General features: G+C 38.7%; 1 protein-coding gene across 8 annotated transcripts in view; it reads left to right on the top strand.

Annotated features, from left to right (window-relative positions):
- Positions 1–26,500, top strand: part of FTCDNL1 (formiminotransferase cyclodeaminase N-terminal like) — a 158,307-nt gene that overhangs the window by 26,695 nt on the left and 105,112 nt on the right. For 4 of the 8 annotated variants that reach the window (XR_005218767.1, XR_005218764.1, XR_005218765.1 and 1 more), the window contains 3 exons: positions 2,500–2,663; positions 7,542–7,727; positions 8,763–8,915. Coding sequence is in view for 1 of the 8 variants with exons in the window: in XM_037849291.1 (XP_037705219.1) it covers positions 2,500–2,594 (95 nt within the window). In the remaining 7 variants the exon portion in view is untranslated. Of the gene's footprint in view, positions 1–2,499; positions 2,664–7,541; positions 7,728–8,762; positions 8,916–13,421; positions 14,075–15,970; positions 18,160–26,500 lie in introns of those variants that run through there. The other 4 variants (XR_005218768.1, XR_005218769.1, XR_005218770.1 and 1 more) reach the window with 4 other exon arrangements.

Genomic DNA, 26,500 nt, shown 5'->3' with positions numbered 1-26,500 from the left:
ATAAGTGCTATCATACTATAACTTTTTCACTCAGCAAAATATCCTGGAAATCTGTCCATGACATTTGTATAGTTCTAGCTCATTCCTTTCAACTGCTGTATAGTTATCATAGTATGAATATATCACATTTTATTTATTCCCCCATTTGTGGACATTCATATTGTTTCTCATTTTTCCTACTGCAAGTAATATAGGAATGAACATCCTCAAATGTCTTCCATGTACACAAATACAAGAGTTTCTGTAGAGTAAATACAAAGGAATGGAGTTAGTAGGTATAAACATTGGCAAGAAAAATTTTACAGATTAATTTTTACATTGAAAGTAATTCAAAAGTTCTTATCCTAACCTCATTTCCATAATAGATAAGTTTTTTTTCCTTCACATTTTATTTTTTACTGTCATGCCAATGATAAATTGACAACTCAGATACAAGTGAAATTACTTTTTCATAGCAAGGCCTGTTTATTTTGAATCATAGATGTTGTTATCAGCTTATCATTATTTGTAAGTTTATTGTCCTTTAGAAGTAAAACATGACAGAGTAAACAGTAGCATCCAATGATACGCAATAGGGTTTTGTTTTCCCGTTAAATTGTTTTCTGCTACCTGAAGAAAGAACAGGCAACAGAATGTGTCAGTGGAAATGCAATTTAGAATTGCTCTTGATCTAGTTTTTCAGCTTAATGTCTCTGTTCTTTCATCATAAAGATCAGCTGCATTTTATTTTTTTCCAGTCCCTTAGAATAACATCCAGTTCTAGTCAGCATGTTTAATGTACTTCTCAATGATGTTCTAGCGCAATAAATTTTTGTATCTCGTGCATATGTACATATGGTAAAAATTTCTTCAAGTTCTAGCCTTGTGGGGGAGGAATATTGCGGTTGCTTTGTTAATGCAGTGTTTGTGTTGGAGCGGTTACGGCCCCGTGCTTTAACTCACAGTGCTGGGCGTAATGAGATGGCTTTGATGGTGGTGTAAGAGTCTAGTGGGATGGTCACAGCTTCACACTTCAAAGCCGACCATATGGGGCGAATACTAGTTAGCTTTGTACTCTTTGGGGATGGTTGGGAGACAATTCTTAACAGCTCTGTTTAATGAAGATATTGGAAAAGAAATGCTTTATCTTTAAAATAATTTTGGATTGCAAAGAGAGAAATTTCTACCACCACCCTTCAATAGACTACACTAAGAATAATTTTTCCTAGTCTGCACTTAATTAGAGGCAGTGCAGTATCACACTGCTGTGCTGTATTTTCAAATGTCGTTCTTTTCGAAAGTACTGTAGTGAGATGGGCCAGTTTTATTTTAGGTATGTGTATGGATTTAGGCAAAAACTTTCAGGGCTATCTGTTTTACCATCTGAGAGTTTTCTATGGCTTCTGGTAGAGAATCTTTTTTCCCCTTCTCATTTAAAAAATACATAAATAAAAAATCAACTAAACAAAAAACTTGGCTATATTAAGAAAGCTATACTAAAACTAGAGAATATTTGTAAGATTTCATGTCTAGCACCCAGTTTAATTTTTAGATTTTGTGGGTTTTTTTCCCTCTTTTCCTTCCCTTTGAGTGTGAGGTGATAGGGGTGGAAAAACATTCTTTTTGATTGCTATGTGGTAAGGAAAAGATTTGATACTTGTTTTTGAGTATCATTAGAGTTCTGGTTTAAAAAATAGTAATAAACCACACATTCATACAGCAGGTCAGAGGAAAAAGAATTAATCTTTTCCTAGAGGAAAGGTAACGACAGACTTAAAATTTTTTTCCTAGTTGTGCATTTTGGCTGGTATTGAAAATGCAACAAAACTGAGTTTATCAGTCATGTTCTTTGAGCTGCTGAAATGCAGTTCTGTTATAATAGTTAGATTTCAGCTCCATTCATACCAGTAGTCCTCAGTTGCTCCTGAAAGAGACAAAAACAGAAGAGAGGAGGATGATATTAAGTAGCACTGTAGATAGGAAGAATGTGTTAGGATAGGGTAGGCATATGCATTTAATTAAGCAAATTCTTAAATACTGTCTGCACATATTACTTTTATTATTGTATATTCGCAATAAAATACACATTTCAGCCACATTACAGTTATGTCTGTAATATACTCAAGAAAAACATTTGTGTTAAGAATACGAAGCTTAAACTTCCCATTGCACAGAGAAACATCTCATTGCATTGATCCTCCTTTTGCAGAGAGGAACAGCCAAACTCATTGTAGAACACGTCTAAATACCAAAAGTACTGAATATATTTGTGTATAGAAATGGCTAAAAATCATTTGAGTAAATCAGAATTTAAAAAGTCGCTAAAAATCAGCCTTTTCAGAATATGATTAGAGAAAATGGAAAGATCAGAATCTCTAATAATAGCAGTGGGAAAAACTTGTCAAAAATGGAAGACAAACTCACAAAAATTGGTCTTTTAACAAAGAACAGTTCAGAGTTGTGGAGTTCAGTTCTGCCTGTTTCAGACTGTGTGATGGCATCTTTCTCTTTCCGAACAAGGTGATTCAGAGGTTTGCGTCGTCTGCGATACCTGTGGCTGTGGTCTCCCACAGGTACATATGGCTTTGACAGCTGCAATGGGATCACTGTTCTGAGGACAGCTCATGAAACATGAAGACAGTTGTGGCACAATGGATCCAATAGTTTCTCCATAGGGATACAAGGTACTTTTGCTTGAGTTGAACCCAGTTATTATTTTATTAGCATAATGACCCCTTTCTGCCATTTGTAGGTTTGGAATGGATATTGATATTCCAGGTTTGCAGAGTGTCCAATATCTGGAAAGTGTTTATAAACCAAATTAAGTCATTCATTTTAATAAACATTATTGAGTAACCACAAGGCACTGCCTTCAGAGAGTATGAAACCCAGAAAGGGAAACAAAAGTCCATCATTATATAATATAAGCAGGTGAGGTTTGATGCTATATCCAATAAAAATTGTAAAATACTATATTAACACAAAATACTATATTAACACAAAAGAGGAAGAAATGAATTTCAGTGAAGGGAGACCACATTCAAAAATGAAGCATTGAAAATGCTAAAAGTTCCTGCTTTAGAAAGGTTTGACTCCTCTGTAGAGGGAAATAATACAGACAGCTAAAAGGGTTGTAGTTATCATTAACTACAGAAAATGTGCACAGAATTGTTGCTTTAATTAATGGTACCACTTACTGAAAAAATGGTAAGATTTAGTTTACCATAAGCTTGAACTTGAAGTATTCAGAATTTTTAATATTCTTTAAGAGGCCTACTTGATTTGCATGATGTGGACATTTGAAGTTACAGGGGTGACTTTTACTTAGGTTAACTGTGAAAATCAAATGAGAAATTTAAAATACCTCTTTTGAACATACAATTTATATCACAAATAAAATAAGCAGGAACATCACCAGTCCAGGAAGTTAATAGTGGTATAGGATTGCAAAGGGGAAGGGATTAACATTTACTGAGTAACGTCCCTGTACCAGGCACTGTGCCAGATGCTTTTCCTAGTTTATCTCATCTTAATCTCAATATCCATTCTATGGGGTAGTTTCCTTTTTCTTTTTTCTTCACTTTCCTTTATTTCCCTCTTCTCTCCTCTTCACTCCTTTTTTTCTTGGTCTTTACTATGAAAGTATTTTAAAATATTTTAAAGCAAATTCCAAACATTACATTATTTCAGCAGTATATGCTTAGTATACATGTCTAAATTTTCTTACATAACTGTAATACCATTATCACACCTAATGAAGTGGTAATTCTTTGGTACCATCTGAAGATCAGTATATAATCCAGCAAATGCCTTTGTGTGGTTGATTTGTTTGAATCTGGATTTACAAATGGCTGTATCTCCAAGTCTCTTTTGATATAGACCTGTTCCCCACCCCACCCCTTTTTTTCCCTGTTATTGAATTGACTTGTTGCAGACATGGAGTCAGTTGTCCTGTAGCATTCCCACATTCGGGGTTTGTCCCTTTGCTACCTTGGGGTGTCGTTTAATTTGTATCTTTATCCTCCATATTTCCTGTAAACTGTGTTAGCTCTAGAGACTTGATTGGTTTGAGGTTCAACCTTTTTGGCAAGAATTTTTCAAAGGTGGGTTGTGTGCTTCATACTGCATCATATCAGGAGGCCACAATTTATCTTGTTTTTGGTAATACAAAGATTAATTGCCCTTGTCCGCCATTGTAATGTTCCCAGTCAACTTTTCATGAGGGTTTCATCCCTTGATCAGGTTCTTTGCTGAAAGTTATTTTCTTAGGGGCTGCAAAATGATGATATTCTAATTCTATCATTACTTTTACATTTACTAGATGATTTTTTTTTTCTATTAAAAAAATCCCTTATCAGTTCAGGCTATCTGACTACCTTGAAACACTGTTTATACAGGAAAGGCAGGATAAATGCTTAATTTTTTTCTTTTGATTGCTAAATTTCTGGGTAAGAGTTGGTGCTTCAGAGGAAGCCCCCCCCCCCCACTTTTCCATTTCATAGATAGCAAAGTTGAGATTTAGAGATGTCAAGTGAATTGTTCAAGACACCAATAGCTGTTCAGGAGGGAAATGGTATTTACACCTACACCTTCTGGCCTCCAAAGCAAAGGCTGTTTCCACTAAACCAAAAGGCATGCCTGTCATTGAACCCCCAGATGTTGACAGCTAAGGGTTGCTGCTGCAAATATCTCCCACTTCTTTGCTTTTTAGGAACCAGGCTCTGAGAACCCTCCCTTAAAGGCATTCTGGGCTTTATAAACATATACAGTACTCTAAACTATAGCTCCAAATGAAGGTGTTGGCCTGGATAGGTCAGCTGGGCAGAGCCAGAAAGAATGTCACAGTGTTTAATAGGAGAGGGATTTAGACATCATGGTTTGTGCTTTAAGTTCTTACTGAAGCCAAAATGAGAGTCACTCTTAGTTATGGTTGTAGCAGTTAAAGGTGCCCAGAAAAATTTGGAGAGCTGTCAGGTGTTAAGATGCCTTAACATTTCTTAAGTCTCCTGAACGTTCTCTCCTTTCTTTTCCCTCCTTCATGCCTGCCATTACAGACTTGAGGGAAGAATTTAGGGAACTGTATAAACATTATTCAATACTTCCTAAAGCTCAGTTTAATGTACGTGTCCCTGGACTCCATCCATCCCCCACCCCCCACCCCCTAGGAGCTATAGCCTTTTCTTATCTTAGACTCATATTAAAGAAGCACAAATCGCCCCGAGCTGTCAGGCGGCATGTCAGGCCCGGCGGGTCCTCGGCACACTCCGCCGGTGCCCCCCGACCCCCGCCAGGGCACCCCGGACAGAGCCCAAGGCCGCGTGGGCCGGAAAGACGCTAGGAAAAGCTTGCCCGAGACCCATCCTAGCCACTAGACTCCTCCACAATGTCGGACAGTGATCTAGGCGAGGACGAAGGCCTCCTCTTCCTGGTGGGCAAGAGGAAGCGGAGAGGGAACCTGCCCAAGGAATCTGTGAAGATCCTCCGGGACTGGCTGTACCTGCACCGTTACAAGGCCTACCCCTCAGAGCAAGAGAAGCTGAGCCTTTCTGGACAGACCAGCCTGTCAGTGCTGCAGGCCCTAAGCAGTGCCTGACATTCCATAGATATGCTGCCTGAGGACTCCCACTGCACCTGGCTCAGTGCTAGGCAACCTCAAAAGGCTGCCCAGAGGAGGTTAGCTTGAACCTACAGGATGTAAAACAGCACAGGCAAAACTCCTGGAGCCTGAGAGCCAGGTTTACCTAGATGGACTCTTCAGTGGTCTCCTTGCCACTGTTCCTTCAACCCATTGTCTTGAACACAAAAGTACAAATCTGATAATGTCACATACTGTGGACCCCACTGTCCTCAGGATAGAGTCTATACTCTTTAGGAGCTTACCAGCCTCACCAATCAACTCCTCCTAGACCTTGACCCTGGGGCCTTCACGCCTCCTCCTTTGGCTCTAAACAACCAGCCACAGCCCAGACCTTTCCTTACCTGGCTCGCTTGGTTTAAACATCCCTTTCTCATGAAAGCATTCTCTGATCCCAACCTGGGTTTTGGGCCTCTTGCTGTGTATTTCCAGTGAGCTTCATACCTGTCTGTCAAACCAGTTATTTATTACACTGTATTGGAATGGCTTTTCGTCAGGGACATCATTTCTCAAATGTGAGAGTATACTAACTCCTTTTAAAGAAAAGACTTTTCATGGACCCTTCTCCCCCACTCCCCAAATGGGTTAACTTGAATCATTTTTATCACATCACTTAAGTATGTATGAACATGAAACTGGATTTTAAGAAGTGCTTTTTGCTTTTGCTGTCACACACAACTATAAAACCAAACAGTTTTACAAAGTAAGTAAATGTAAACCATTGGAATTCAAAAATAAAAAAATAAAAAATAAAGAAGCACAAATCATTTGGGGCTTGAATAAATTTAGGAGATTTCATTGGCTTCATGGTGTCCACAACATCATGGGCTTCTAATACTCAAATCTCTCTCTGACTCAGAGAAGGAACATTCTCCAAAGACTTGATACTCCCCAATAGTACAAAATCTCTTTTTGGTGTCCTCCACAATTCACCCTTCCCATCAACAAGGCAGCCCACAATAAAAGCCAACACACAAATAACAAACCCTAACATTACATTTAGGGAGGTTTCCTACACTTATCCAGGCCAGAGGTCCCTTGTTGGCCTCTGATGTACCATGATATACCATCAAATAAAAAAGGCCCCCCTGGTGTCCCAGGATGGTACCAAAAATTCCATGAGTACCTGCATTTTATATCAGACAGACAGATTTATGCTCTGTCTATCCTTGCTTACAGGAGTCTGTAATTAGCCCCATGAAAAGATGCTATAGACCCAAGTAGAGGTTGTCTGAAACAGTTATCTAGAGAAAACAGGAACATAATTAGTGGTAAGTATCAACAGACCTTGAGAAGATAAGGTCAGATACAGAGAATCCAGACACACATAATGGAGGAAGATGATGAAAAAGTGTTCTGCCATTCAGAGTAATCTCTAACTATGTTTAAAAAGTGGATTTCCTTACCGAACATCTGGCCTAGCCCTGTCCAAGAGAACTTCCCGTGATTGTGGAACTACTCCTTATTGCACTGCCTATTGTGGAGGCCACTAGTCATGCATGGTTATTGAGCCCATGAAATGTTGCCAGTGTAACTGAAGAATGAAATTTTTAATTTTAATTAATTTTAATTAAAATTAAACTTTCTATAGCACTGGAGCTTATGTTTACCATATGGGCCCTTTTAAATTTTTATATGTTTTAACATTATATACAAGTTGGGGCTGTTAGAAAATTGCTCAGAACTTGAAAGCACCAATTTCATTCATCTTAGTGATGAATTTTGTTTGTGACGTTAGATTTGTAAGGGGTTGGAAATTCTAGCCTCCTTATATAAAGATAGACTTGAATTATGGGACTAACTTCAAGGGAAATAAATTTTGCCCTAACTTTGATTTTTAAAATTTGTATAAAATTACATGTTTTGTTTTTTTTCAAGCAGATCTTATTTTAAATTTAATTTTGTTAACATTTCCCTCTATGCATAGGCATTGCTGAGAGCCCGGTCCAGCATGTTCCTGGCTGCAGCGCGTTTCTCTTTGGCAAAGCCGACCTGCCTGAGAGGCACAGTCTTGTCCAGAGAAGGAAACAACTAGGCTGGTTCACCAGGAGGGATTTCAGCGTTCTTAAACCAGGCTTAGGGGCTGCACCTGCCCGAAGAGGTGGTTTAACAGGTTCTGAATATAGTTTTTGTTCTGCTTTGTTTTGTTTTTACATTTGATTATAGAATCCTGGGATCCCCTTTGCTTCCTGGTAATGCACAGTTGTGGCTCCTTGTTGAATTTGGGGAGGTTCTCCTTTTGGCTCTTACTCTTACCCAGGCCCTCTTAAGCTGACCAGCTATGCTAGAAGCCATTGCCAGATATTTGATGAGGACCCCCAGGAGTGATATTTAAATATATGACAATCCATATAGCATGACCACTGATGACAAGAAGGCATGCAGCTCCTGGCACAGGAACAGGATCCTGGAACTGCCTGCTGGTCCAGGTGTTAAACTTTTTGTGGCTGGATGGTGGGGGGCGGCAGATGTGTACTTGGATTTAGTGAGGACACTTGGGGTGTTGGGACTTGGGTAGCAGCTACCTTTTAGCTGATAGGAGAATATTTCAAGAATTTGACCATCCGTTATGGCCAAGTTGCTAATAGCTGGAAATCAGTTCTTGAGGCACCCTGGGGGAAAGATTTTCTAGACAATGGGCTTCTAGAACAAAGAGAACAAATATAGGGGAATGGGTGGCTTCTCCTCTCCCCTAGCTCTCACCAACCCAGGCTTCTGCTACTTCAGAACCTCATGCTTTCTGGGCTTACCTTAGGAAAAGGGCTTACCGTAGGAAAAGGCAAGAAGTAGCAGGCATAAGAAACACATTCCCTCATAGCACTGCTCTGCCAAAGCTTCAGAATCATTTACATAATTGCCTTTGGTTACTAACTCCTGGTGCAGAATTCTGCTCTTAAATGAACGATATCATCTATAATCAGGTAGATCAGTGCAGTAAAGAAGGCAAGGCTTTGACTCTAAGTTCAAACCCAGCCCTTGCTGTTTACTGGCTGTGTGACCTTGGAGAGCTCCTTAATCTCTTTAAGCCTCAATTCCCATCTATATAAAATGGACAGAATAACAGTATCTCCCTCATAAGGTTGTGAAGTTAAAATAATGTCTGTAAAGTACTGAACATAGCACTAAATGGTCATTTTCTTACCTATAGAGAGAAGATTTATTGAACTGAAATTCAAATTTAAAAAAAAGTTATTATAAATGTGTTTCAGTATTTAGTTATGGAAAAAAGGAAGAAACTGATGGTCCCTGCCAATTTGAACCTCACATATTTTCTCATGATTTGTCTCACAAATGGAGAAGTGTAAGTTTTATGACTAAATTTTAAGAAATCTATTTCCTGGTTTCTAATTTGGGCCTTGCTAAAGTCTGAAGGGATTATACCACAAACTGAGTCAGTTCAGTGTCACATGTACAGAAATTAGAAGCAGGTATACTGTATTAGAATACAGAAGAACTGGTTTAAGTATTAGGTTAAGGAAATACTTGAATAACTTAATTCTTTCTTTTACATTGCTGTGAGAATGAATGGATCAGTATTTGGGAAGAACTTTAACCTGATACAAAAAGTTATCATCACTAATCGTAGTTAGTCTCCTAAGAACGAACAGAGTGAACACTACTTCCCAGTCTCAACTTAGGATTGCTGGTGGCCAAGATAATCATTTTTTCTATGCCATCAATGCTTATTTTATGTTGTTAGATTTGGAATGGACAACCCATGGGGATTTCTAGTTTCTTCTCTGTTTTTACTCCATATGGAGATCTGTGATTAACCTGGAGCATGTCATCAAAATCTGAAACTCCTAAGTTAAAACTGTAAGCCCACAAAATTGGTACAAATATATTTACAGATGGTGCTTAATACTGGTGAAGATGTAGTTAGGAGGATTCATACTGTTAATGGTAGTGTAAATTGGCATAAGTGTTTTAGAAACGAGTTCGTGATACATAACAAGAACTCTGAAAACATATATAACTGCCTTTCCAAGAATCTAGTTCCAGTGATAAATCCTAAAGAAATAAAAGGCATATGTACAAGTATGTTTATCAAAGCTATTTACAATGGCAAGCACTGGAAACAATGTAAATGTTCAGTATTGGGGAATGACAAAACTATGGCATACCCTAGTCTTTCACTGAATTACTGAATAAGCATGGAAGAATTTTTAGAGACATGGAAAGCACAATATAATGTAGAGAGAATTTGTAACCAATTACTTAATGCAATGAGTGTTTAATAAGCACCTGCTACGTGCCAGGCACTAGCATCAGTGGACAAAATAGAATGTATATACCCTCACTGAACTTGTATTCTTGTGAGGAGATCAGACAATAAAAAGCTTAATTAATAAATGAATTATATGGTACATCAGAAAGTGATAACTGCTACGGAAAAAAGGAAAACTTGAACAGAACCAGAGGCATCAAGAGTTCTGGGGTGGAGGTACGCTGTGATTTTAAATAGGATAATCTGAAGTGGGCCTCATTGCAAAGGCAACGTTGGAGCAGAGACTTGAAGCAGTGAGGCCATTAGCTTGTGGAGAGTGAGGAAGAGTTTTAGGCAGAGGGAATACCCAGTGTCAAGACCAAAGAATATAAGTAGTACGAACAGTATGATCTCAATATTGTAAAATATATATGCACATATTTTCTGTATAGCTTATATAAGAAAAATGTTTTGAAGTTCTCAGAGCTTCTGACTTATTTTCATAATTTCTCTAAATCAGTCATATAGTTATTTTCCGTCTTCCTTGAAAGATAATTATTAAGGCCTGTCTGCGCTAAATTTTATAAAAGCTGGATTTGAATGTAAAGTAGATTTGATGAAAGATTCAGAATATATTTTACAGGATAAGAAGGAAAAAGTAGCACAGTCCCATATGTCTTTCCCACTAGTATCTCCTGACAAGTGGTGGAAACCTCAGTTTGTCCAAGAAACATGAAAATCACTGGAGTTGCCAAGGTTAGGCCAAGTGTTGTCACCGTGATGTCAGAGTGGCCCCTCACTGAACATGTTCAACGCTGGTGCTAATAGCAGAAAAATAAAATGTTTACAGGAGGGAGTCAAAAAGGGATGTGGGTAAATGATTAGTTCCTAATATTCTGCAAACCAGATTGTAATTAAAATTTAAGACATATGATCAGCTGAGATCTTAGGTTAATTGCACATGTTCTCCCTTAAAAAAACACATGTATTTAGAAAGAAGTAAAATGCTTTCATTTTTTGAACTAGTATCTGTTGAAATAGAATTTTGAAGTAGTTTCTATTGGAGTAGAATCTGTCATTAGGGTAGAAACATTACTCACCTAATTTCCCCACAAATTTGGTTCCCAACAATGTGAATTTCTTCTCTTATTTTCTAATTTAATAGCTTTATATATTTTTCTAACTTTTTTTGGTTATGTCAGTGTTTCTCAGCATATTTTTCCACTCCTCCCATCAGAACAGTAAAACCTCAACACATTGTTGCTATGTTTATTTTGTTTCCTAAAAAAATTAAATAGAAATGATTGGTGCTATCAACTTAACACTCATGGTCAGCTTTCCAGTGACAAATTAATTTACACAGTTACCCAAAAGAAAACAGAAACTATAAGGGAACAGGTTTGTGTTTTGAAGTTCTCTAAGAATATTATAAACAGAAGAGAAAAAAAAGTGAGCTCAGAAATGATTAACACCCTCAGTCAGTGCCAAACACACAAAATCTTTTAAGCCAAATTCCTTTTAAAAGTTTGTAGTTGGCCAGCTCGTGGGGAACATAAGTGAGGACAGATCAGTAATAGTTGATACTTTTAGATCTATAAATAAATACTCTACATATATTTTTAAACCCTAAACATTTATGTGATAATTTAAACACTGCTGTCTGATATGTGATATGAACGGTCTGCATGTTTACATTATTGTTTAAAAATGCAGGGAAAATTGTTTGCCTTAGGAATCATAGATAAAAGGTAAAGGGTTCATCCTGGAATAGGGGACTTGTGTTTAGTTTTTTAAATGGGTTGCTGAGAGCCAACCTTGGTTACTTATCTCCCCCTGCAAATAAGTGCAGCATCAGGTGCTTTTTTTTGACATTGAAAGATCCAATTTCCTCCACAACAAAATTTTATCTTGTTGTTGAAAACGAATTTGCATTTTTAGAATGAATCTTCTTTTAATGAACCTGCTTTCATTATTTTCTTGAGTTTGCCAGTAAGTTTAGTTGGGATGATGGAAAATGCAAGTCTCAGTGTGTAGCTAAGAATGTAACTTACAGTTGAAACATGGAGGGCTTAGACTTTTTCTGTGAGTGAACTTGTGAAGGGCACTCACTGTTCTTTGGAAAAACCTGGGAGCAGGCAAGTCACCTTTGGTTCCCGTCCCCTGCGCTGGCTTCATGCCATGATGAGGTTAATGTGCACTGACTTCTGTAATTTTTTCAGAATTACTGTTATTCTGAAAGATACCTGAGCAGAGGGAGTGTCCTGTAGGGTAGAACTTGAGTTCAGATCCCTAGGCAGCCATTCCCAGCCCTGGGCCCCTGGTTCTTACTTAGCTTTATTTTCTGTGGATTTGGCCACATGGCTAAGAATCTTGCCTTCTTCCCAACTTGGGAGCATTGCACTTAGCAATTATGTTTGCATTTTATAGCTTCAGTCATCAAACATTCTGGTCCAGTTGTAGTTTCAATTTAATACATGATCTAAAAAAATGTTGAGTACCGGTATGTAATGATAGCTAATTGCATTTGGTATAATGACTGTTTATATTTTTTGAACCTGAGTTCCGAGTCTGTTGTCTTGCTCTGTTACTCTGAAGCAAAGACCTCATTTTAGGGTTTTATCTTATTTTAACTTTTTCACAGTGTTATACCCCAGCAACCTGCATGATTTCTGGCACTCCTCAGGTTTTTCAGTAAAAATGTATTTAATGAGGGAGTTGTACATTGATTAATGAGCATCTCTCTATTCAAACTGTAATATCATCCACAGATTTAAAATTCTTTCTTGAGATATAATGCCAAATATCCTAAAAGACCACCTCTGCTGGCTCTCTCTTCATATATCTTTTAATGCTAGCCACCAAAAAGGAGCTTAATACAAGAAATAGAACTTCTAAAGACATCCCTAAGCAACTTCTGACCCCCTGAAATGAAGCTCTTTCTGTGGGGGAAAATATATGGAATCTTTTCACCTTTGATTTATTGAAAATGATGGTGCCTGGAACTATTTCTGAGAATCATTTTGATCTAAGGAAAAAAATATACATGTGTTTCTTCTGAGAGCTGCTTTTCCGTTTTCTAATGGGCTCTTCTCTATTGTTTTGTCTGAATGCAGTTTTTTATTTGTGTTATTCCAGACGTGGTCCTACCACAAGCATCTTTAAACCAGACATTAATAGCATAGTTCACAGTCATTACTGCCAGTGCTCAAACACAAATATTGCATTTGTGTTTGCAAAAGCTACACATCAGATGTTAATTAAGTGCATTTGGTTTTTTTTCTGCTTAAACAATCTGGCATAAAGAGTTTACATCTATATCAGTTCACCATAAGGTCTCTACAATATCTGAATCACCAGCCGTACGGTATATGATAAATACAGTGTTTCCACACAAGAAAATAACAGAATTGTCAGAAAAACATCAGGCCTGTTATATTTCCCTGTGAAATAATAGCAACTGAATCTCAGTTTCTTTTTCTTTTTTGGTAAAAAAAAAAGTATTTAACTAGGAGTAAACACCAATATTTAGAATGATAAATTTTTCATTAAAGAACACATGGAAAGTGAAATCATACCAAAGATTTTTTTCCTTGTTTTTAGCTTGCTTCAGGGCGTTGTGACAGTTGCGTTGGAATAAAATTGGAATTTCAGCCTTGCAGTGAGGAGACTCATGCTGCCGCCAGAGCAGCCGAGTGCCAATCTGCAGGAGGCAGGAGCGGAGCGAAACCGCAAACTGAGAAACAAACTTTCACATCAGGTTTCTAATTTTAGAGCAAAAAAATGGAATTACTTTAATTCTATGACATTAACTAGAAATACAATTTGCTAGGATTATCTCATTTAAAAATTCTCACTAGGTTTAACTTGACATAAAAAATCAAATTCTGCATTTGGATAGTATCGATTGAACTGCAGAATGTGGTTTAATGCTATAGGATCACCATATTGGCACTGGACGTGGAAGGATGAAACGGAGGAAATTGGAAAAGCACAGATTTGGACAGAAAGAGCAGTTTTCTTCTCTTTTCTTTTTTTCTTTTCTTTTTTTTTAAAGGGAGAAATGGGTCATGGCTTCACAACCCCTCAGAAAGGAAGCTACTGATTAGCGCCAGGAACTTCTCAGATTCATTAACTGTCTCTGTTTATTTGCTGCTTGTATGATATATAGCAATAAAACAAAAGAAAATCATTGCATAAAGTTTAATAAAATGATTTAAAATACTCACACTTAACAAGATTATAAGAGAAAAATTATTTCTGTGTTTTTTTAAGTGTTGACCTCTTATTTTATTTTAAAGAGCATAGAGAAGTTATTTCCAATTATTTTATTTTTCTAAGAAATAATTTAAAGTATGTTTGTAAAGGAATTTTAAAAATAGATTTCCATTTTAATTAAGTCAATCAGTGTGAGGACAAATGCATTTTTCATGAAATTCTTATGCTCAGGACATTAATATCTGAACTGTTTCCATTGTTAATAATTTATCTTAGGCAATGAGTTCATTTATTTGCAGGAATGATCAACTTTGGAAATCCTAGGAAGAGGACAGGTATTAGGCACAAGGTGGTAAAAGATGCCTTGGAATTTGCAGCTGGGGCATTCAGGAAAAGTCTTAGCTAAATGACTGAAATGTCCTATGCCATGGGTGGGGTGGGGGGAGAGGTCCTGTGACCATAAGAAGGAACCCCAGTGGAAAGTAATTCACTCCCCCAAGCTAATAAATTACATGTGACTATCTGAATGTCGATTGCATGTATCAAAGTTAATGAATAGTAAAGCACAATGGAATAGCACAATAGGCCCAACATGTGTTTTGAATAGCAGCCCTGAATGCAATCGCAGTGTGTGTATACTCTTCAGCAAACCTGAGTGTGATCCAACTATGTTGTTTGAACAATGATAAAGAGGTTGCCACTTCTTGAGTCAGAACAGAGTATGTATATCAGATTTTAGAAAATGAGACTATTGGTAACATTACCTGTTGAGGGGTAGAGGAGAGAGAAACCATGCTTGGGTGTTTTCTGCTAATGAATGACAACATTAGTATTGACCAAAAAAAAGTTTCCAATTGTATTCTGTGAAATGTTAAAACTGATACAATTTTCAAAGATATTAAGAGTAAGTGATTGGTATATGAGAAGATGAGAGAGCGATGTATTGACTGTTAGGAAATTTAATTTTTATGAAATCAGCATTATGGGGAAATACTGTAATCTGATTCATTCCTGCAGAATTCCCAGTAGGAAGAGTCCCAGCCCCGGGAGTTGATACTTTTCATTATGTACATGTGTGGGGAAAAAATGAAATGTGGTTTCCGTGAGCTCATTTTGTATAAAATGTCTATTAGCATGAGAGTAGCCAGGCTAGGGAACAAAGCCCCCAAACCACAGTGGTCTAGGGGAAAGTGAACCCAGAAGGCATTCCCCTGCTTGGTACTGACATCATGAGCAATAAGTTTGAAAGCAGCAAGAAAAAGCAATGGCGATAAAATGATGTCGAAATAGTAGTTACGGAATTGTCGTGAACTGAAGGTGAGGTCAGCTTGTTATGCCCCATCAATCCCTAGTTCCCAAAAAATGAGGAAACTGCAAACCTAAGCTTTTTTGTACCAATGCTAATTTAACCAAGTTGTCCATCTTATAATGTAAACTATAATTAGAGCAGAGCTATTTATGTAACATGAGCTGCGCCATCCTGGAGGCAGGGAAAAGTGGGACATTCACCCTTGGACTCTGGAGTCTCAGGGCCCTGGAGTGCAGTGGCAATCCCAGAGGAAGGTGGGGAAGCCTGTGATGGAAGAAAGGGGTGCCCCCAACAGCAGGTTGTGCAAAAGGTAAGGATGAGGTTTATAAATATATAAGACCTGCCAAACCCACATCACCACGAGAGACCTTGGCCCTTCTCAATTCCAAGGCTGTTTGCCTCTTTGTGGCTTTTTAATTACCTTGCCTAACCAAGACTGTCCTTGAGGTTCATTTTAACCTGATTTTACCTAACCAAATGATGACAGGTGTTTGGAGGGTGGAGCAGTGGGGAGAGGTGGGTAGAGTATGATTTTCTCCCACCTCTGAAACCTTTAGGCCCAGTACTGAATTCCAACCCCATGGAGATGGCCTAATGCCTTTTTTTGCTTCTGTTTAATTCTCAGGTGTGCTTTGCCTTCTCTGTTCACATTTGTGGAAGTCTGGGCTCTTCACTATTGTAAAAAGAAACATCCTTCAAATACTTTTAGGGTGGATAAAAGTATTTGCTTGTAGCTCAGATAATTCTGTTACAATTTTTGATCTTTGGAAAATTCTGAAGAGTTGAAAAGAGGAATGTTTGTATTATTTTTAAATAGAACTGGGTAAAAGAAACTCTTGTGATTTAAAATGGATTAAAAACAGAATCTCCAAAATGAAGCATCTGCTCTGCCTGATGAGCATGCTTGTCTAATGATTCAGGTGTTGGTGCCAGCCTGTATGTGATGAGCTGCAACATTTCCATAGACTCTCAAGACCTGGCTGTGGGAAAAGACATCCCTGGTGCCATTCGGGGTTCCCATGCAAATGGACTGAAGGGCGTCCAAGCAATGGCTTTTCCCCATGATGGAAACATTGAAATAACTTGCAACACAGAGCATTTTGAAGACCCAAAAGCCACAGAAACCTCAGAAGACTGTCGATACTTGGCTTACAGTGTCCTTGGGTAACAGTGGAAGATATGTGAAGAGAGGAGACGTATCTCTGCTGATATGTCTCCTCATTACATAGAAGCTCAAATTAAAAAGTTGGCAAGTGATCAGGGAATTGGTACTATAGGTAGAGCGTTAGTTGGATTTACACCCCAAGAGTGCAAGAACTATGCTGAATATGCTATAAAGAAAAGTTTTGGGGAATTCTGGAAGATGCAAGGAGGTGGTGTTTTTATGTGATCCAATCTAAGGCTTCATCGAAATTTTAAGGAAAAATGTCAGTCATTACAAAATTTTCTTTTGGCCAATGAAGAGAAGGGGAAGAGCTTGTTTGCAGCTGTGCATTGGAAAATAGGAAGTGTTTTCTGTTCAACACTAACAACAGATGTTTATAGATCATCCATAATTGCCCTATAACATTTCTAGTCATTAAAACTTGGTGAGAACCTACCCTGTAACAGGTGCTGATGACTTGCATGCCTTAAAAGCCCTCCAGAATCAGCTGGAATAAAATAGCCACGTTTACTGAGCCATCTTTCATTATTATGACTAAAACTAAAAACGGACTTGATATATTTGCTTTTCCAGAATTCTTTTCTCCCAAGTTCTGAGTTCAACTGTGACTTTTTAAGCAGTCATTCTTTTAAAATGTACATTTAAAAAGATCATGTAGTAAGTGACTAAAAATGGTGAAAATTATAAAATAAAATCCCTCTTTCAAAGCATGCTTGTTCTTTGTTTCATGGGCACTTTTAGGATGACCTATTGTTCTTTCTGAAGATAACTCTAAGAGCTAGATTTGTCTATGTTCTTTTTATGTTTATATAGGGAGATGGAATGGTGGTATTGGGCATGACTTCAAGGAATTGTGTTTATCCCTTTTGGAATTTAAATGGAGAGTTTGAATGTTTAGGGAATATATTGCTTTTGAACTAAGAGAAGGGTAACAGTGGAAGAAATTTTATTTGAAAAAAATCAAAATGTGCACCCTCTCTCTTTGTGAATTAGAAGAACCCACTTGTTGATTCTAGTGATTTTATGTAAATCTTTAGTGTTTATTGATATTGCTTTAGTACAAGATGCTTTCTATCCATAAAGCACAATGCAATGAATTTTTCCATAGATTTTGTGTTGCATGAAAGATTATGATCTTGTCCAATAAGAGCACATGACATGAACTTATTGTAAGGAATTAAAAATAAAAACGAGATTGAACTCAGTCTTTGTATAGGGCCTGTGATCTATCCTAAGTAATCTGTTCCTACATTTTGCATTTTAACTCTTGAATCTGATGGCATTTATTTTGTTCCAGCTTTGTTATATTTCTCTGTCAATATAAATACAACAAGCTTGGAAAAGTGATGTACTAGGTATGCTTTTCAGGCTTAAGGAATTTTAGTTCCTATGGTGAAGAGAGAAAGTACTGTCCGTTAGACGCCATGAGTCAGTTTCTTGGTCTGTGAGAGCCGAGAAGCAATGGTCCTAGTTGTTCTCTGTCCTTGCTTTAGTGGAGGGAACACATGGCCTAGAAGAAAGAGCCCTGGACAGTGAACCAGAGCACTTGAGTTCTGGTTCCTGCTCTACCACCCACCTTCCATGCAGCCATAGTTCCATTGCCCATAAAATAGGGAAAATGGTTCCCGCCCTGACTGGGGGCTGTTTTCTGGGGGACCAAATGTAAGCATTTTTTAAACTGTAGCATAAAAATATCAGTATTGTTACTACTTTTTCCAGATATTTTCTAGAGCTTTGCTTCAGTTTGGGGCACAGGTTTTAAACAGATGAGATAGGGTAAAAGCATGTGATGCCACTGAGACGTTTTGGGTTGTTGGAGAGGTTTATTCATTTGACAGTTACCTGCTAACCTTTTCAGGTTCATATCACTGCATTTCAGACTGCTAGCTTTGAGCAAGGCCTATTTAAAGCCAAACACCTGAATAAGACAATTTCACCAAGTCCATACATTCTAAATTAAATGTTGGAAAATTTCTAATATCCATCAATGTATACAAACATATAAGAGCTTTTTTTCCCCTTTTAATCTACTACGATGGATTTTGTTATTATGGTTGAGGTTTAAAGGTTTTAAAATAGAGGATTTTACAGAGGATTTAAATAAAGCTTAAAATAGAGTTGATTGGTTTTGACCTTTGACCCAGCAGTCTATTTAAAACACTAATTTAGAACACATTTTTGTTATAAATAATTTTGTAAAACCAACACAATCACACCTCTTATCTATCATTCATATTCTAATTCCCCTTTCTTGCTTTTGCCTTTCTCTCTTGACCCTTCTTCCTTGCTCTCATGGTTCTTTAGAAGATGTTTCTGAATGAGCTGTAAATTGCTAAAGGTTTTGGGGTGGATGGATGCAAGAATCATCAGCACTTTCTGTGCAGGAGCTGACAGAAGTAACCAGGAAGAAGCTATTCCCACTAAGAAGTGGGGGAAATGAGTTTAACATGAATATCAGGATTATCCCATTGGGTTGAGAAAATCTGGCAAAATGAACTAGCAAATACTCTGTCTCATATTGACCTTTTCTCACATTGGTCTCTTAGAAGCAGCCTGACAGTTTGTGCACATGTCTCTTCAGTACTTTTTTTCATTTGACCACAAAGTGGACATTGTATGAACTGTGGCTTCATAGCTCATTTAACCCCATCTCCTGCCATATCATTTTGCCCACCGTTACTTGTTCCAGTTGTAAATAGGACAAAATTGATGTGGACTAATAGAGTTTTCGTTACAACACTCTTTAGTGTTTTTGCCCTACCAAACTTTAAACTTCAAATTTTAGTTCTTAAATGACGGCAAGGAAAGAAAAAAGCTAGGCTATGATGATGATAGAGTTTTTTGGGGGGTTGGGGGTTGGGCAGAAGAGGTAGAGGAGTCATAATTTGTGTCCATCCTAAATTTGGGCTTGAATCACAATAAATTAAATCTACCTCAAATTAAGGGGGGAGAGGAGCACAAAGTAAAATATAACTGAAAAATAAAACAAAAATCAGGGTAATATTTTCATTCCTTGACATAAGGAAAAGCCTTGTTCTGTAATTGGTTTGTACTGTCTTGCAAGTGGCGTCCGTGGTCAACAAAGGACCACTCTATGCGAAATCTGCAAGGAATTTATCATTCCCTCTGGCTGAGCCAAAGCAGGCTTGCTATACAGTTTTGTTTAGTATAAATATTCTCATGTTACTGTTTACTCTGTGGGAATATGAGGATCTCGCTGACAGGGTACGTGCTCCACTGCCTTCCTTTTAAAAAGCATTTATTTGACTTGGTTGTTTGTACTTGCCCAGAAACTTCAGAGAATGGCACAGGAACTTGTTTGATAAGCATCCAGACCATGCTCCCAGAGTATGTTGTGCTGAGGGTTAGAAAAGCTTATTGTTTTAAGCAAGCCTGCGCATGGCTTCGAAGGAGCCTGCTTTTCATAGGTAAGAACAATTAGGATACTAACAGCAGTCTCTTAGAAGGCTTCTCTAAGGTGTAAGGAAGTGCTCTGGTAAACATGGCTCTGATTAAACTACTACTCTTGATTACTCTACCACTTCTTTTGTCTCTATTGGTAGTATTTTGAACCCAATTAGTTTATTGTGGGTTAAGATGTGAGACAGAGACCTAATTGTGGGATGAAGTTCTCTCTCTAAATTTCTCAGCCCCACGCTCACCCTTCCATACTGTTTTACGATGCTGGGGCTGGGGTCAGCAAACCTCATTTCTCCTTGGATAGGTGGCTCCCTATTAGACTCTGGCAGTAGGGGGCCATAGAAATGGGAGGCTGCAGGGTTGGAGGAGGGGAGTGACTCCTCCATCCTGTGTGCTTCCTGTTCCCTTCAGTGCTACTGCAGCAGTGGTTCTTCACCCTGCAGTGGCTCTTAGTTCCAGGCCTCAGCTTTTTTATTTTTATTTATTTTAAATTTTTTTTTTATTCAAACACTTTGTGCCTCACTGTGCTGCTCACAGGCACCAGCAGTGGCTGGGTGTTGCAGCCTGCTCAGAGGGGACCCTCCTCTAAGCTTCTAGGCTGAGGAGCCCTGCCTCTTCCCCTTGTTCCTTCAGCTGTAGGGTAGCTACTTCCTGCAGTTAGTATCTCTGTGACACTGTGTTCTCTGTTTACTTCGTAAGTGACCAATTTCTTACATTAAATTATCTCCTTGGAAACACCTAGTGTGGTTTCAGTTTTCCTGACTGGGCATTGAAAGAGACGAACCTATCAGCAGGCCAAACACAGAGGGAAGGATAAGACAGAAGATATTCAGCATGGACATAGTTCCCAGTGAAAATAGCCATTGACCGAAGACTCTCCTTTTCTTCTCATTAGCACGTTATTGTCTTATCTCACTCTTGTTGTCACATTCTACGTTTCCTTTGACATCTTTGCTGTTCTTTCCGCTAGTAAGGGGTCTTACCTTGGGGTAAGAGTAGAAAATATCATGGCAAACCTTGGGATGGAGTTCTCCAATGAGCAGCATCTACGTGGTAGCTTCTTCCACCACTTAAAATGTAGACTGATACATAATTTCAAAAATTAAACTCCTTTTAATCTTTACGAGTTATTCTTTCTTTTTGTAGCCATCCTATCCTGCCGGGTAGATGATGCTTCTTAGCAAGCGGTAGGCCCCCAACCAAACTCTTTCCCCAAACCCGCCAGATATCAATCATCCTATCAACTTTTTCTTAGGAAACCCCATCTGCAGCCAGTCACTGTTTCCGAACTTCTCACGTACCTATTTCTCCAGGAAGACCTAGATGCTAGTCTTTGGACAAAGTAAAAATTGACATTGGTGCAATCTAGCAATGATCCACTGTTACAAAACTACATCTCTTCTAGTAAGTGTAAACGGTTTTTGGTAAGTGATCAGTATTACTGTCTATGCCAGAATTATGTTTAGTAGTTCATCTTCCTTCAGAGTGTCCATTCCAGTGTTTTACAGGGATAAAAGGCAGATAAAATAGCAACATACGGAAAAGAAGTCTTGAGTGAGCCCTTTCAACATCACTATTTGCTGATCACATCAAATGGATGGATGTTGATGACATCAGTATTTGTTGATGGCTATTTATCTTTTATTAAGTACCAACCAAGTGCCATGTACTATACCAGCTGCCTTACATGCATTATATGATTTTCACAACAACCCTCTGGGTAGACATTTGTAAAGTAATAAAATTCTCCAAGTTCTCTTAGCCCACGGGGTCAACCAGGAGCCTCCTCCCATCATCTCCTATAGGAATGTGCCACTGCCCTAACCCTAAACGGAATTCTTGGCCTGGCATCCTCAGGACTCCAGGCCTTTCCTCCTAGGTGTGCTCAGCTTCCGTCTATAGATTTTTGTGATCAGTTAGAAGCTGTATATCCTGTGGGCTGACCCTCCCCTTCTGTAGAGTTTCATAAGATGTTGCAGCTCAGATCCAAGACTTCTTCCAGACCTCAGACCTCTCTCCAATACTTCTGTACTCTTCATTTAAAATTTCTTCCAGACCTGTTACAAAATTATGGTATGCTGGATTCTTGCCCATTTATTTCTTCCTGTACTTGGAAGACTCACTGGCTTCTAGGTCGTCACTTCTTCCCCTGGACTGACAATGCCTCCCAGCAGACCTCAGCCTTCTGTGCTGTAGGCCTAACCCTGTCTCATCAAGTGGGGAAGTAGAAAATGGATCCCCACACCCCAGATTTCTCCCAGCTAAATTTTCCAAGACTGAGCCACAAAGCTTGCTCTAACTAACTTGGAGATTCTTAGAATCACTGCCACTGCCCTGAAAGAACCAGACAGCTACAGAACCCAGGAGGGTCCCCGCCAGTATTTAAGTCAGGGAGGAAAATTTGATATCCGGTGGTGCCAAACTTGTGACTAATACCACAAGGGAGGGATGTAGGTTTTGCAGCCAGTACTTCAGAACTCTTTGCTCACCTTCAGTCATTTCACTGACTTTGAGTTCACATCCTCAGATTTTATACAATTATAGTATTTGGACTTGACATATATTGAGTATGGCAGAGTTTTACTGGTCTTGTATTGTTTGTCTTACTGGCTAGACTATAAACTCCCTGACAGTAGAGCTTCACTCATAAGTATTTATTGAGCACCTACTATATTTTAGTAGGGGCAAATTTTCCATGATGCTAATGGAATTTAAGCCTCAGGTGTCCTCACTTGCATGACAAACTTGCGAGGCCCTGGGACAGTCCCAGCAATAAGCTCACATGGTCATATGATTTTGTGAAGCTGTGAAAGTATGATATTTTAGCCACAATTGGTTGAAACTGTTATCTCTTTCTACTCTACTTCTCTCTTATAATTCCACTCATGACAGGTGGTACTGGAGTGGCCAGGTCAGCTTGGTGGGCATGTGTCTTGCTCAGGAGCAGGAGCAAAGGGTCCCATGCTCAGTTCATGCTCTGCTATCTCTGCCATGAAATTCTTAATTTTCATTTTGCACTAGGGATGGGGGTGATTCTGCAAATTAGAGCAAGTTTTGTGGATATGGGCATTTTAGAGGCTCAGCCAAGAGGAAGTTGAGTTGGGGATAATTTGGACTTAGTGGGTATATTTATGTGGTTCATAGTCATTTCCATGTATCACTAAGTTCTTGCCAGCTCTTCTAGTGTAGGAAGGGCTTCCAGGAGTACTCTCCTCACTCACTGTGACACAGAAAGCAGGGCCAGAGTCTTATCATGATAAGAATGCATCCTCTGGTGCTAGTACCAGAAGTATGTAAGTCATGGAGGACAAATGAGCACATCAGACAGGCCAGAAGCTAGTCTGTGGAAAATCCTTCTGGTTATTAGTAACATAAAATTGTAAGCAAAGGACTCAGTTCTTGACAATATCCAGCCAAAACAGAAGCTTTTCCCTATAAGAATAAATGTGTTGGTGTAATGTATACAATTATAAATAAATGCACCAGGTTTTCTTTTTCTTTTTTGATGGTTGTTCTAGTTTGCTAATGCTGCAGAATGCAAAACACCAGAGATAGATTGGCTTTTATAAAAAGGGGGTTTATTTGGCTACACAGTTACAGTCTTAAGGCCATAAAGTGTCCAAGGTAACACATCAGTAATCAGGTACCTTCACTGGAGGATGGCCAATGGCGTCCGGAAAACCTCTGTTAGCTGGGAAGGCACGTAGCTGGCATCTGCTCCAAAGTTCTGGTTTCAAAATGGCTTTCTCCCAGGACGTTCCTCTCTAGCAAGCTTGCTCCTTTTCAAAACATCACTCACAGCTGTACTTAGTTCCTTCTCTTTGAGTCAGCTCATTTATATGGCTCCACTGATCAAGTCCCACCCTGAATGGGTGGGGCCATGCCTCCATGGGAATATCTCATCAGAGTCATCACCCACAGCTGGGTGGGGTACATTCCAAGCAAATCTAATCAGCACCAAAACATCTGCCCCACAAGACTACATCAAAGATAATGGCGTTTGGGGGACACAATACATTCAAACTGGCACAATGGTAATCATGTAGAATAGAATTGATCAGAATCTTTGTCTTTGGGAGCAATCTGTGCTGATGCTACAAAAGCAAGTACATCTGTGTGGGAAGTTGCATGATCCATGCATCCCAAATATTAATTAAAAAAAAAAAAGATTTTTATCAACCAGTCTAGAGAAAAGAATGAATTAGCTTTATATTCTCTTTATATAAAATGACAAATCATTGTAACTTGAATAGGTGATCAAAAAGTATGCAGTCATAAAAATGTGGAAAATGTAGACAAGTGTTATAGAGATATTAATAAAAATGTAATGTTATTTTTCTGGACTTCATAATAATGATAACATTTCTCCACTGTTTAAAATATGTAATTTTTCTTGTACTTTTATGATTTTTGTGCAATTGTCATGACTTATTTTCTCATTCTAAATTCACTTACAGTCCTATTTTTTACTTATTTTTCTTAAAGATGCCCCTCAAAATCATATAAGCCCCAAACCCTGGATCTGCTCCTGTGTACTGGGACACATGCTGAGCACTTGACATACATTATCTCATTTAATCCTCACAGCAACCCTATGGGGTCGATTTATTCCCACTTTATAGGTGTGGAATGGACCTCCACACCTATAAAGGTCCTACAGTCAAGTGGTAGTTCAAGCTTTCAGTCTGTCTGTCTGATTCTGTAGTCCATGCTTTTACCCATTGCTCCTTAGATCCTGGGGCAATGGTGATGTCATTTCTCCAAAGGAATCTTCTAAGATGACTAGGTTAGGTCAGAGATCCTTGTCCTTTGTTTCACAGTTCATATCACAAGTATTTAATTACTGTACCAGTTTGTATTTATGATGTCCCCCAGAAAACGTCATATTCTTAGATATGCAGTCTTGTGGGGGCCAGACGTATTAGTGTTGATTAGATTGGAATTCTTTGATTGAGTGTTTCCATGGAGATGTGACTCAATCAACTGTGAGTGAAATGTTTGATTGGATAATTTCCATGGAGGTGTTACCTCGCCCATTCAGGCTGGGTGTTAATTGGATCACTGGAGTAGTATAAAGGAGTTCACAGACGGAAGAAGCAGAGAGCAACTGAGAGTGACATTTTGAAGAAGAGCTGCAGCTAAGAGAGGACAAAATGCCCCAAGAGCAACATTTTGGAGAATGCCAGTTTGAAACACCACCTGGGAGCAAGCAGGCACCAGCCACACGCCTTCTGAGCTAACAGAAGTTTTCCAGACACCAATGGCCATCCTTGAGTGAAGGTACCCTATGGTTGATGACTTACCATGGACACTTTATGGCCTTCAGACTGTAACTTTGTAACCAGATAAACCCGCTTTATAGAAGTCAATCCATTTCTGGTGTTTTGTGAAATGGCAGCATTAGCAAACTGGAACAATTATTAAAACGGGTGTCTTCCTCATGCTTTAACCTCCATGGAGACAAGGAGGCTGTTTGTTTTATTTCCCGAGTAGGGACTCACTGTGAATTCATTCCTCTAAGTCTACTAATTTTCAGATGCACCTTCAAGCAGCTGCTTGCTTCAATCACATTTTTCCTTACCTTTCCTCTTTCTAGGCAGAGGACAGGTCTGGGAATCACAAAACTTCTTTTTTCAGGCTCAGAATTAACACCCCAGAGTGTTAGGGTTGTTCTGTTGGTAATGGAGAGATGTTATCATGTATTCATTCACACTTTTGGATGGATGGCCTGCTGTCCATGCACGGCGCAGGTCATTTGTACCGTAATGTATCTGTTTCATAGTTTTGTATTTTCGTAAACTGAATCGTCTTAAAATGGGGAACTCCTGTATTCAATTTTCATTGGAATGTACAATTGAATTCTCTTATACTCCTCGTTTCAGATGAGGTTTTCTGGATGACACCATCTGGAAAATGTCACTTTGATTAAAGTAAATATGCAGCATAGTTAACACTGGGAGCCTATTTGAATTTCCCTAAGTAGCCACATCTTACAGAAGCAGACGGCAGTCAGCTCTTTGGATTGGGAGAACTTGAGAGTGATGCATTCCACGGTTTGGAGTCAGTAGAATGGCAGTGTGTGGCCGATTGAGCTCTGAAGAGTTTTGTGTATTTTCCTTTACTTAACATTGGACTATTTTTTTTTTTCCTTTTACAGTTTATTTTGACACTAAGAAGAAAATATATAAAAATTTAAAAATCAGCTTTATGATTGCCAAGTTTTTCTTTCAAACCAAGAAAAGAAACCAGTTGTTGAAAAAGATGATGAATGGTGTCCTTTGTTTTATTTTCAGTGCAGCACATGAAGGCACTGCCTTTGGAGTGAGGCCAGATTCCCCAGGCAGGCGGGGGCATTGGGCTGAAAGAAGGCCTGGTAGTTTGGGAGCCAGGGCATCAGGTTGGTGTGTCGGGATTTCCTTTCAGCTTTCACAAACATCTCTTTCCTTTCCATGAGGTTCCCCCATACACCCACCACTTCTATCCTTCACTCATTGTTTTCAGCACTTGTTACTGATGAGGATGTCATCTATTTGTAAGAAAACGCCATTGGTACAATGTGGGCGTTCAGCA

The sequence above is a fragment of the Choloepus didactylus genome, chromosome 9 (genome assembly GCF_015220235.1).
Source record: "Choloepus didactylus isolate mChoDid1 chromosome 9, mChoDid1.pri, whole genome shotgun sequence".
NCBI lineage: Eukaryota > Metazoa > Chordata > Mammalia > Pilosa > Megalonychidae > Choloepus > Choloepus didactylus.
Note: the sequence above shows the minus strand (reverse complement) of the source record. Positions and strands in the feature narration are given on the sequence as shown.